This window comes from Tachyglossus aculeatus, chromosome 1 (genome assembly GCF_015852505.1).
Source record: "Tachyglossus aculeatus isolate mTacAcu1 chromosome 1, mTacAcu1.pri, whole genome shotgun sequence".
NCBI lineage: Eukaryota > Metazoa > Chordata > Mammalia > Monotremata > Tachyglossidae > Tachyglossus > Tachyglossus aculeatus.
In genome coordinates this window covers 65659045-65671776 of record NC_052066.1, presented here as the reverse complement: position 1 = coordinate 65671776, position 12732 = coordinate 65659045, and the positions used below count along the sequence as shown (strand labels likewise).

At 43.4% G+C, this 12732-nt stretch overlaps 1 protein-coding gene across 2 annotated transcripts in view; it reads left to right on the top strand.

The window, feature by feature from the left end:
• Nucleotides 1–12732, top strand: part of SENP2 (SUMO specific peptidase 2) — a 90815-nt gene that overhangs the window by 36762 nt on the left and 41321 nt on the right. For both annotated transcript variants that reach the window (XM_038762535.1, XM_038762620.1), the window contains 3 exons: nt 4832–4916; nt 6185–6359; nt 10481–10584. In XM_038762535.1, the coding sequence (XP_038618463.1) occupies nt 4832–4916; nt 6185–6359; nt 10481–10584 (364 nt within the window). The remainder of the gene's footprint in view (nt 1–4831; nt 4917–6184; nt 6360–10480; nt 10585–12732) is intronic.

Sequence of the window (12732 nt, the reverse complement as noted above, 5' to 3'; positions counted from 1 at the left end):
GGAGGGTCTTGAGCAGCGGGGAGGCTTGGACTGGACAGTTTTCTTTGGAAAAATGATTCAGACTGCAGAGCCAAGTCTAGACTGGAACGGGGAGAGACGGGATGAGGGGAGGATTGTGAGAAGGGAGGTGAGGGAGTGGGAAAAGGGGGGCAAATATTAGCATTAATAATAATAACCGTTGTGATATTTAAGCATTCACTGCATGCCAAGCTCTGGTTTAAGTGCGGGAGTTGATCAATCAGTTAATCGTATTTATTGATTGTTTACTATGTGCAGAGCACTGTACTAAGCGCTTGGGAGAGTATAATACTATAGAATCAGCAGACATGTTCCCTGCCCAAAAGGAATTTACAGTCTAGGTAACCAGGCTGGACCCAGCTACCTCCTCCACATGGTGCATTATCTTTTCTTATACACTTGGGCCCTCGCTCAAAAGAAAATATCTTCAGGGCATCCCAACCCCAGACTGAGCCCCCTTTTTCCTCTCCCCCTCCCCATCCCCCCCGCCGTACCTCCTTCCCCTCCCCACAGCACCTGTATATACATTTGTACAGATTTATTACTCTATTTTACTTGTCCATATTTACGATTCTATTTATTTTGTCAATGATGTGCATTTAGCTTTAATTCTATTTGTTCTGACGACTTGACACCTGTCCACATGTTTTGCTTTGTTGTCTGTCTCCCCCTCTAGACTGTGAGCCCATTGTTGGGTAGGGATCGTCTCTATATGCTGCCAACTTGTACTTCCCAAGTGCTTAGTACAGTGCTCTGCACACAGTAAGCGCTCAATAAATACGACTGAATGAATGAATGAACCCCTGCTCTTCCCTCTCCAGCTTGCAGCATCAGTGGTTTCATCTTTCACAAAAAGTATTTTAAAATAATCATTTTCACATCTGAGAGTAGTAAAGCACCAGTAAATCACTCTTATCTTGGTTTTCTTTCTCATGGCATTAGATGTCAGCCATTGTGTTCTCTCAGTGTTATTGCTCATTAATAAAATGAGGATTATATTGCTCCATCACCTATCAGCTGTGTGACCTTGCGTAAGGCATTTAACTTCTCTGTGCCTCAGTTGCCTCCTCTGGAAAATGGGGATTGAGACTGTGAGCCCTTTGTGGGACATAGACTGTATCCGACCTGATTAACTCATATTTACTCGAACACTTAATACAGTGCCTGGCATAAAGGTTAAGTGCTTAACAAATACCTTAAAACAATAGGTCATATGAGGAGAACTACATTATGGTGAAGAAACAAAAGTGTCCATGCATTGATAATGTTATGTAGAGGGCAGATCTACTTATCACCTTACTACTGAGTGGGAAATAACCACCACTGGGATGGTGAAAGTCTTTTAAGGAGCTTTTATGGTATTTCTCTCCAATGCAGATAGATGCAATAAGAGCTTAGTAGTTTGTAGTGTGGGATAGAACAGTGCTTGACACATAGTAAGTGCTTAACAAATACCATTATTATTATTATATGCTTCTCCATAGGCTTACATGATGTAAATTAAGGAGCTGCTCCAAAACCTATGGAACAGTAATTCATTCGTTCATTCAGTCGTATTTATCAAGTGCTTACGGTGTGCAGAGCACTGGACTAAGCGCTTGGGAAGTACAAATCGGCAACATATAGAGATGGTCCCTACCCAACAACGGGCTCACAGTCTAGAAGGGGGAGACAGACAACAAAACAAAACAAGTAGACAGGTGTAAATGCCGTCAGAATAAATAGAATTATAGCTATATACACATCATTAATAAAATAAATAGAGTAATAAATATGTACAAATATACACAAGTGCTGTGGGGAGGGGAAGGGGGTGTGGAGTTTTTGCTTGATTCGAAGGTTGATAGACAACACTGGAGATTTTTGAGAAGGGGAGTGACATGCCCAGAGCGTTTCTGTAGGAAGATAACCTGGGCAGCAGAGTGAAGTATAGACTGAAGCATGGAGAGATAGGAGGATGGGAGATCAGGGAGGAGGCTGATGCAGTAATCCATTCGGGATAGGATGAGAGATCAAACCAGCAAGGTAGCGGTTTGGATGGAGACGAAATGGCAGATCTTGGCGATGTTGTGGAGGTGAGACTGGAAGGTTTGCTCTACATCATAATGCTAAATCACTAAATTATTGTTTAATCTTTATTAAAATAATTCAGAATATAACATCAGACTATTCAGTGGATGAAAAGTTGTCGTGTGATTATAAGCCTTTGCAGGGGGCTGCAGAAATAGAGGCATGTTCTGCTGAGTGTGGTAGTGGTTTTTCAGTGAAGGATCAATGAAGGATTTATCCAATTTGGGTTTGACAGCACACATCTTCTTAAAGCGCCTCAGAGTAGGCTAATCATCATCATCATCAATCGCATTTATTGAGCGCTTACTATGGGCAGAGCACTGTACTTAGCGCTTGGGAAGTCCAAATTGGCAACATATAGAGACAGTCCCTACCCAACAGTGGGCTCACAGTCTAAAAGGGGGAGACAGAGAACAAAACCAAACATACTAACAAAATAAAATAGATAGAATAGATATGTACAGGTAAAATAAATAAATAAATAAAGAGTAACAAATATGTACAAACATATATACACCATCATCATCAATCACATTTATTGAGCGCTTACTATGTGCAGAGCACTGTACTAAGCGCTTGGGAAGTCCAAATTGGCAACATATACAGACAGTCCCTACCCAACAGTGGGCTCACAGTCTAAAAGGGGGAGAGAGAGAACAAAACCAAACATACTAACAAAATAAAATAGAATAGATATGTACAGGTAAAATAAATAGAGTAATAAATAGGTACAAACATATATACATATATACAGGTGCTGTGGGGAAGGGAAGGAGGTAAGGTGGGGGGATGGAGCTCACTGTTGGGTAGGGACTGTCTCCATACGTTGCCAACTTGTACCTCCCAAGCGCTTAGTACAGTGCTCTGCACACAGTAAGCGCTCAATAAATATGATTGATGATGATGGAGAGGGGGACGAGGGGGAGAGGAAGGAGGAGGCTGAGTGTGGGAAGGCCTCCTGGAGGAGGTGAGCTCTCAGTAGGGCCTTGAAGGGAGGAAGAGAGCGAGCTTGGCGCTAATTCCTTATGAACACTTGTAGGCTAATTCCGATGAGCACCTCTCCTCACACCCTTTGAACCCCTCTCTCCTTGAGGACTCGCGTCTTCAATCCTTTTTATGAGATCCTCCACTTCCTTGAAAATTGACACGAGACTTCTTAAATTCCAATATTTTTAGCCAAAGGTGGGGGGGAACCACAGCTTATAGGTGTTTTGGTGTCCGGCAACGATGCGTCGGATTGTTGAAGTCGGTTGAAAACGATTCCTCTGAATTAGATGCAGTTAACTCACGGCAACCTGCGTCATCCGGTTCTAAATTAAACTGCCTCCCCTGCGTCATCTTTAGGTATCTGCTCGGCACCTCAAAATCGGATACAAATTGCGGGCAGAGTTTCTCCGAGGTGCAATCATTGTTGATGACTTAATTTTAGCCCGGGAGAAGGAGACTTAGAGAGATATTTCCTTTCTCGTAAAGCTCAGCTATAATGTTGGACTCTGCTAGTACAATTCTCTGGAAAGGCACCGAGCAATTCAGCCTGTAGCCGGGGAGCGGCATCAAAAAATACTATCCGTAGGTATCCCCTGCGAGGTTGTAATCTGGGACGTGCTTGCGTCCATGAAAGCTGAACTTATTTTGTCTTGAGTGTCTTGTCTTTAACAATATAGCGGAATCAAAAACAGGGCCCATTAGTGGAAAAATACATGCTAAGGGCTGCAAATGCAGCACGAAAATGAACAGCCAATATCCTGGTATTTTTTTTTTCAGTCACACAGGCACGTGCAGGTTATTGTCATCATCTTAGAATAAGAAGGATAGTTGCATCCATCAGTAGAATTTATTAATCACTTGGTCCGTGCAGAAAACTGTATAGCTTGGCAAATCATATAAGAGCAAGTATGTTGCCAACTTGTACTTCCCAAGTGCTTAGTACAGTGCTGTGCACACAGTAAGCGCTCAATAAATACGATTGATTGATTGATCGAAGTACTCACAATCCCTATACTCTACAATGCAGGAATTGGCATGGCCTAGCGGAAAGAGTACGGACATGGGTTCTGATCCCAACTCCGCCACTTATCTACCGTGTGTCTTTGGACAAGTCACTTAGCTTCTGTGGGCCTCAGTGACCTCATCTGAGAAATGGGGATTAAACCTATGAGCCTCACTGGGAGGCGGATTGCGTCCAACCTGATTAGCCTGCGTCTATCCCAGCGCTTAGTTTAGTGGCTGGCCCATAGTAAGTGCTTAACAAGTACCATTTAAAGGAATAATAAAGCTTAGTTTGCGGTTTAAAAGGTGCAGAATTTTGTTCTGGCTCATTGCATGTTTAGACCTTTTAATAATAATAATAATAATAATAATAATAATAATAATAATAATAATAATAATAACCATGTACCAGGCACCATACTTAGCACGGAGGTGGATACAAGCAAATCAGGTTGGACACAGTCCCCATCCCGTGTGGGGCTCGCAGTCTCAATCCCCGTTTTATAGATGAGGTAACTGAGGCACAGAGAAGTGAAGTGACCTGTCGAAGGTCACACAGCAGACAAGCGGCGAAGCCAGGATTAGGACCTATGACTTTCTGACTCCCGGGCCCGTTCTCTATCCACTCCAGCATCCTAAAAAGAGACTGATCTCTGGGTAACACTTGAATTCATTCTGGAAAATCTGAAACTTGCTTACTTTCAAGACGCAAACTTGCTGGCAAAGCTATAGAGAAATTTGTTTTCTTTTATAGATAAGAAAACACCTAATGGAGCCAGTAATTGTGCAGATAAAATGATCCAAGATTCAAGATCTGCAAGACTGGTGCCTCTCTTAAGGTATTTGTTGGATAAGGACTATGTATAGAATTCTGTGAAAGTGTCTTTCATCCCAAATATGTATTCTTTTAACGTAGAGCACCATAGTATGAAAAAAATCCTTTAAAGAACCCTATAACGTCCTATTCCCATTTGCCATTTGGGTTTTATAAAGCCTCTTAAGGATTACAAAGTTAAATTCTAGCTTCTACTAACCCAATCTTTACAATAATCTTATAATAATCTTATAATCTTGAGAAGCAGCGTGGCTCAGTGGAAGGAGCACGGGCTTTGGAGTCAGAGGTCATGGGTTCAAATCCCGGCTCCGCCAACTGTCAGCTGTGTGACTTTGGGCAAGTCACTTAACTTCTCTGTGCCTCAGTTACCTCATCTGTAAAATGGGGATTAAAACTGTGAGCCCCCCGTGGGACAACCTGATCACCTTGTAACTTTCCTATCGCTTAGAACAGTGCTTTGCACATAGTAAGCGCTTAGCAAATACCATCATTATTATTATTAATGTGAAATAGTAAATTGAAAGGAAATTGAGAAGGTAGGGGAGAGAAGAGGAATAAGGCAAGGCTGATGTTTTAATGGGTGGGAGAAGAGGATCTTGAACTGTTTAACTTGTATTTCCCAAGCGCTTAGTACAGTGCTCGGCACACAGCAAGCGCTCAATAAATACGATTTGATTGATTGATTGATTTGTGTCTTTCGGTGTTGAAATTTCCAAATCAGGCCTGATAGGTCAAGAGTCAGCGTGAGAAGCAGCATAGTGGATAGAGCACGGGCCTGAGAGACTGAAAGGTCATGGGTGCTAATCCCATCTCCTCCACTTGCCTGCTGTGTGACCTTGGGCAAGTCACTTCACTTCTCTGTGCCTCGGTTACCTCCTCTGTAAAATGAGGATCGAGCCTGTGAGCCCCACGTGAGCCAGGGATTATGTCCAACCCAATTTGCTTGTGTCCACCCCAGCGCTTAGTACAGTGCCTGGCACACTGAAAGGTCTTAACAAATACCATCATTATTATCAGCTAATTTAGGGCCCAAAAAGAGCAGGTTATTAACTGACTGAAACCAGTCACGAGCTCCCTGATGGAACCTAGAACCTAAACCTCTGCCCCTGGAATTCTTTCTGCATCGTAAAAACCTAATTTCATTAGGCTGCTCCGTGAATCAAAGTGGAACATTAATCGCCAACAAGCGTGTGCATTTCTTGGGTCGTGTATACGGTTTGGCGTAAGGGAAATGTTCTCGGCTGTTACGTGCTAATTTTGGTACCGTTTCAGCTTTCCTCTGAACCAGGGAACTTGTAACCCGAGTTCAAATGGCAGTCGACGGAACAGAAACCTTCCAGCGAGCTTCTTACCGTGGAAACGGCCCATTCGGGAGTGTGGAACGTCAGAGCCGTATTCTTCTGAAACAGGCAAAACACTCAGAAGACCACACTACACCGTGGAAGAGGCATGCCCCGTTTTGTCAATTTGGTTTCTCCGATGTCCTTAATAACAATAATAATAATAATAATAATGGTGGCATTTATTAAGCGCTTACTATGTGCAAAGCACTGTTCTAAGCGCTGGGGGTATGCTTGTACATATTTATTATTCTATTTATTTATTTATTTTACTTGTGCATATCTATCCTATTTATTTTAATCTGTTGGTATGTTTGGTTTTGTTCTCTGTCTCCCCCTTTTAGACTGTGAGCCCACTGTTGGGTAGGGACTGTCTCTATGTGTTGCCAATTTGTACTTCCCAAGCGCCTAGTACAGTGCTCTGCACATAGTAAGCGCTCAATAAATATGATTGATGATGATGATGATGATGATGATGAGGTTGTCCCACGTGGAGCTCACAGTCTTCATCCCCATTTTCCAGATGAGGGAACTGAGGCCCAGAGAAGTGAAGTGACTTGCCCCAAGTCACCCAGCTGACAAGTGGCGGAGCCGGGATTTGAACCCATGACCTCTGGCTCCAAAGCCAGGGCTCTTCCCCACTGAGCCACACTGCTTCTAGAGCGTTTGTTGTAAATGTCCTAGTAATGCAGATTACTTTAGAAGCAGCGTGGCTTAGTGGAAAGAGCACGGGCTTGGGAGTCAGAGGCTGTGGGTTCTAATCCCGCCTCCGCCCCTTGTCTGCTGTGTGACCTTGGGCAAGCTGCTTAACTTCTCTGTGCCTCAGTTACCTCATTTGTAAAATGGGGATGAAGACTGGGAGCCCCATGTGGGACAACCTGATTACCTTGTATCCCCCTCAGCCCTTAGAACAGTGCGTGGCACATAGTACAGCTTGATCACACTGTAGCCCCCCCAGCGCTTAGAACAGTGCTTTGCACATAGTAAGCGCTTAACAAATGCCATCATTATTTTATTATTTGTAGTAAGCGCTCAACAAATACCGTGGTTATTATCAAGAAATTTTCCGTGTCTGGAAATAGTGATTTGGCTCCCAGATTTCTCTTGCAAATTTGTCCTGACCATATTAGGTCGTGGTAAAAGCAGCGACATATTGGAGCTCAGAGATTTTGGAAGATCTCAGTAATACAGATATTCCAGTTCTTTTTTTTTTTTTCCATTCATAACAAGTGAATATTTACTTTGAAGCTTCTAAGAGTCCTTCCTTCAAAAATATTGGGGTGGTTACGTGATTGGAAAGGCCAAGGTTAGATTTTATTTACTTGCATAGTGTCTTCTTAAAAGAAGAAGGTCCCAAAACCTGGATTCCACAGAGCAAACGGGAGTGTGTATCATAAAATGATAGGTCAGTCCTTGGCCTGTCTCGAGAAATAATGTTTTTGGGATTGTTAAAGGCGATATTCCAGCAGGGTCAGGGAATATAATAATAATGCATTTGTTAAGCACTTACGGTGTGCCTTACGAAGGGCTGGGGTGAATGCAAGCAAATTGGGTTGGACACATTCCCTGTCCCCCGTGGGGCTCACAGTCTCAATCCCCATTTTACAGATGAGGTAACTGAGGCCCAGTGAAGTGACTTGCCCAGGGTCATACAGCAGGCACGTGACAGAGCCGGGATTAGAACCCAGACCTTCTGACACCCAGGCCCGTGCTCTAATTCACTACACAGGAAAGGCTGGTCTCCAGGGGGACTTGGGATCCTTACCTGTACTCTTTAGTTGAGGAATAGTAAAATCTTGAATTATAGATGGAACACGTAGGCAGCCTCTACAGGCAGAGCTGTGGAATTTTTGTGGATGCTCCATATTCAGGAAATGTTGCAGTCTTCATAAGAATTTGCTTAAGAATTTTAGACTTTTAGACTGTGAGCCCACTGATGGGTAGGGACTGTCTCTATATGTTGCCAACTTGTACTTCCCAAGCGCTTAGTACAGTGCTCTGCACACAGTAAGCGCTCAATAAATACGATTGATTGATTGAATTATATTTTTATTCATTTGTGTTTTGTGTGTGTGTGTGTGTGTGTGTGTGTTGTAGTTTCACTGCTCTTACCAATAATCAGCATGGCATAATGGATAGAGCATGGGACTGGGAAACAAAAGGTCATGGGTTCTAATCCCACCTCCCTCACTTATCCACTGTGTGACCTTGGGCAAGCCACTTCACTTCTCTGGGCCTCAGTTACCTCATCTGTAAAACGGGGATGTAGAATGTGAGCCCTGTGAGGGATATGGACTTTGTCCAACTGGGATTTGCTTGCATCCACCCCGGCGCTTAGTACAATGCCTGGCGCATAGTAAGGCACTTAACAAATACCATTATTATTATAATCAGTTCATTTCCCCATCCTAAACCTTCCCTGACACGGGAAAATGATTAGGTCTAACACCCCCACGACTCATTATCAAGTAGCATTCAGAATAGTGGTTTAATGGACTAAAGCTAGTTAATTGTTGATAAGTCAGAGTCTTACAGGTCACTTCCCATTGATCTCTATTATTTTTCCTTCCCTAAAGACCCTATGACTAAAGGGATATATTGTGCCTATTAAGAACAGGACTCTTAACTCCTCAGCAGAACCAGCTAAATTGACGAGGAAAATGTCTACTCGGTTGTACATTGAATTATTTTTTCTGTGTGTATGTGGTATTTGTTAAGTGCTTACTACGTACCAGGCACTGTACTAAGCACTGGGGTAGATACAAGATAATTGGTTTGGACGCAGTCCCTGTCCTACATCTGGCTCACAGTCTTAATCCCCAGTTTAAAGATGAGGGAACTGAGGCACAGGGAAGTTAAGCGACTTGCCCAAAGTCACACAGCAGACAATTTGGGGAGCCAGGATGAGAACCCAGGTCCTTCTGACTGCCAGGCCTGTTCTCTTTATGCGAGGCTACTCTGCATTTCTGTTGTTGCGTGGATTCTCTTTTAGACTGTGAGCCCACTATTGGGTAGGGACCGTCTCTATATGTTGCCAACTTGTACTTCCCAAGCGCTTAGTACAGTGCTCTGCACACAGTAAGCGCTCAATAAATACGATTGATGATGCTCTTTGGGGAAAGAAGTGGCTACAGGTAGAGGAAGACAGCGGGATATTTTATCGAATAGTTTAAAAAACACTGGGTTTGGGAAGCAGCGAGGCCTAGCAGAAAGAGCATGGGCCTGGGAGTGAGAGGACCCTGGTTCTAATCCCGGCTCCACCGTGGGCCTGCCGTGTGACCTTTGGCAAGTCATTTCACTTCTCTGTGCCTCAGTTCCCTCATCTGCAAAATGGGGATTCAACGCCTGTTCTCCTTTCTATTTGTGATCCCCCATGTGAGACCTGATTAGAGAAGCAGCGTGGCTCGGTGGAAAGAGCCCGGGCTTGGGAGTCAGAGGTCGTGGGTTCAAATCCCGGCTCCGCCAATTGTCAGCTGTGTGACTTTGGGCAAGTCACGTAAATTCTCTGTGCCTCAGTTCCTTCATCTGTAAAATGGGGATTAAGACTGTGAGCCCCACGTGGGACAACTCAATCACCTTGTATCCCCCCAGCGCTTAGAACAGTGCTTTGCACATAGTAAGCGCTTAACAAATACCATCATTATTATTATTATTATCACATATCTACCGTACAGCATAGTACAGTGCTTGGCACATAGTAAGCATTTAAATGCCACAGTTATTATTTTTACATCATATTTAAATATGAGAATTTCTGTATATCATTGTCATATTTATTCATGCATTCAATCGTATTATTGAGCGCTTACTGTGTGCAGAACACTGTACTAAGCGCTTGGAAAGTACAATTCAGCAGTAAAGAGACAATCCCTGCCCACACCAGTCTTTTATAATCCCTCATAATAATAATAATTTTGGTTTTTGTTAAGCGCTTACTATGTGCCAAGCACTGTTCTAAGCGCTGGGTAGATACAAGGTCATCAGCTTGTCCCACATGGGGCTCACAGTCTTAACCCCCATTTTCCAGATGAGGGAACTGAGGCACAGAGAAGTTTAGTGACTTGCCCAAAGTCACACAGCTGATAATTGTTTTGGGACCTGGATGGCTACTGATGCCAAAACTACGTAAGCTTCCTTTATAAATATTTGCCTTGTTTTATCCAAATTACATTTCTGACATACTCATTTTTGTTTTTTGTTTCTTTTTTTTTCTCCCCTCCATCATCAGGGTGTTCAGAAAGAGGAACGAGAAAAGTACAGAAAACTCCTACAGCGCCTTAAGGAAGGATGCCAGGGAAACCATTCCACTCCTATTACTGGAAAGCATTGCAGGTAATGAAAAGCCAGGTGGACTCCAATGTCAAATTCCTTTTTGTTTTTGATCGGTAGGTAAAGAGAAGTGATAGACAGTGGAGGGAGCATTTGTAGAAATTTTGAGTTGTGTTAGAATTTCTCTGTGGTTGGTTGGCGTTTTCCATTCTTAACTTTGGCCAATGCTGAGGAACCTGGGGGAAGCCGACCATAAATTTTTCGTGGGTGGCAGAAATGCAAACCGCTTTAAAATGTAAGAATGCAGTTCGAACATCAGACCAATGACTCTTCGCTCTATGAAAACCTCTTTTGGAATTTTGGCAAATTTGACTTGATTCCTGTGTAGTTGAAAGAGACGTGAAACTTAAATTAATCAGTTTCTTAAAGCTCCTGCCTTGCTTTCCTCTCTGTTTTTTTTCCTATTTTATTGACTCCTTGGAATTATTAATAAGAATAATAATAATGGTATTAAGCACTTTCTATGTGCCGAGCACTGTTCTAAGCGCTGGGGTAGACACAAGGTAATCAGGTTGTCTCACATCGAGTTCGCAGTCTTCATCAGTCTTAATCCCCATTCTCCATCCTCCCCTTAGTGGGAGATGATGGAGATAAGGGAAACTGGTAAGAAGAAAGCATCAGTAGACCACTTAGAGAGTTGAATAGGTTCTCAGCCGATCAGTAGCATTTACTGAGTGCCTTCTGTGTGCAGGGTAATGTTCTAAGCCCGTGGGACCATACGATAGGTTTAGAGGAGCTCTCAAGAAGTTTAGAATCTAACGTGGGAGACGGACATAAAACAATTGATAGAAAGGAGGAAAACATGCTTAAATAGTGTTTATAAAGTAGTATGTACAAAAGCGAAGTGGGAGGTTATGAGTGACTAAGTAGCGTACTTATTTTGTTCCTATTTCTCTACCTGCTCCCTTGGAGAACTCATTTGCTCCCACTTCTTCAACCACCATCTCTACATGGATGATTCAATCAATCAATCAATCAATCGTATTTATTGAGCGCTTACGATGTGCAGAGCACTGTACTAAGCCCTTGGGAAGTACAAATTGGCAACACATAGAGACAGTCCCTACCCAACAGTGGGCTCACAGTCTAAAAGGGGGAGACAGAGAACAGAACCAAACATACCAAAAAAATAAAATAAATAGGATAGAAATGTACAAGTAAAATAAATAAATAAATAAACAGAGTAATAAATATGTACAACCATATATACATATATACAGGTGCTGTGGGGAAGGGAAGGAGGTAAGATGGGGGGATGGGGAGGGTAGATTCGCAAATCTACCTCTCCAGCTCCGACCTCTCTCCTTCTCTGCAGTGTCACATTTCCTCCTGCCTTCAGGACATCTCTACCCGGCTGTCCCACTGCCGCCTCAGACCTAACACGTCCGAAACACAACTCTTCATGTTCCCACCCAAACCCTGTCTTCCCCCGACTTTCCTACCACTTTATATGGCACCACCACCATCCCTGCCTCGCAAACCCGTAACTTTGGCATTATCCTCAACTCTTGCCTCTCGCTCAACCCAGGCATTCACGAAATTGTCGGATTTACCTCCTCGGCACCTCTGGAGTCCGCCGTTTCCTCTCCATCCGTACAGCTACCTTGCTAATTGAGCATTTGTCGTATCCCAGCTACTGCATCAGCCTCTTTTCTGACCGTACTAAAATCGCATCTCCTCCGAGAAACTTTCCCTGACTATGCCGTCATTTCTCCCTACTCGCCCTCCCTTCTGCGTCATATATGTCCTTGGATTTGTACCCACCCCTCAGCCCATGGCACACATGTCCGTATCCATAATTTATTTTAATGTCTGTTCCTCTATCCAGACTGTAAACTTCTTGTGGGCAGGGAACCTGTCTACCAACTCTGTTGTATCGTAGTCTCCCAAGCTCTAATACAGTGCTCTGCGCCCAGTGAGTACTTAGTAAATACCATTGATGGATTAATCGTCCTCTCTGCATCTTATCTAAAACCCTCTCCAGCAGCTCTTCTCCCGGGATCATTTTTCTGAAAAACCATTCAGTCTACATCTCCCCACTTGTCAGAATCCTCCAGTGGTTATCTATCCACCGCCATATCAAACAGAAATTCCCTGCCAATCAGCTTGACGTCACTCCATCAGCTCTTTCCCTCGTTCTTTCTTCGTTCA